Source organism: Apis dorsata, unplaced genomic scaffold (genome assembly GCF_000469605.1).
Source record: "Apis dorsata unplaced genomic scaffold, Apis dorsata 1.3 scaffold_188, whole genome shotgun sequence".
NCBI classification, from domain to species: domain Eukaryota; kingdom Metazoa; phylum Arthropoda; class Insecta; order Hymenoptera; family Apidae; genus Apis; species Apis dorsata.
In genome coordinates, this window is record NW_006263473.1 from 1,246,101 (window position 1) to 1,246,426 (window position 326).

At 53.7% G+C, this 326-nt stretch overlaps 1 protein-coding gene across 2 annotated transcripts in view; it reads right to left on the bottom strand.

Annotated features, from left to right (window-relative positions):
• Positions 1-320, bottom strand: part of LOC102675450 (putative polypeptide N-acetylgalactosaminyltransferase 9) — a 79,795-nt gene extending 79,475 nt beyond the window's left edge. For both annotated transcript variants that reach the window (XM_031509857.1, XM_006614513.2), the window contains exon 1: positions 1-320. In XM_031509857.1, coding sequence (XP_031365717.1) covers positions 1-43 — 43 coding nt within the window. In that variant the 5' untranslated portion in view covers positions 44-320.
• Positions 321-326: the final 6 nt, after the last annotated feature.

Sequence of the window (326 nt, forward strand, 5' to 3'; positions counted from 1 at the left end):
TGGCCACCTTCAACCACAGGGATCTCCTCCTGGGGAAACCCATCCTTCACTCTGGATCTCGCCCTATGCGAATCCACTATGCGATCCTCCACCTGGTATCCCCTTCGTTGTTCGAGCACGGTTCGATTTAACGATCGATTCTTAACCCCGGCTCGAGAGGCCGCGTTACCTCAGCAACATCCTTCCTTCTATTTGCTTCTCTCCGTTGATTTCTGATTGGACGTGGTGATACGGGGACGTGGTGGGGGTGAGGCGGTTGGACCAAGGTTGATTCAATTGGTCGTCGATCGGTGTGGTGCAAGGTTTATGGACAGGTCTCTGGTTAG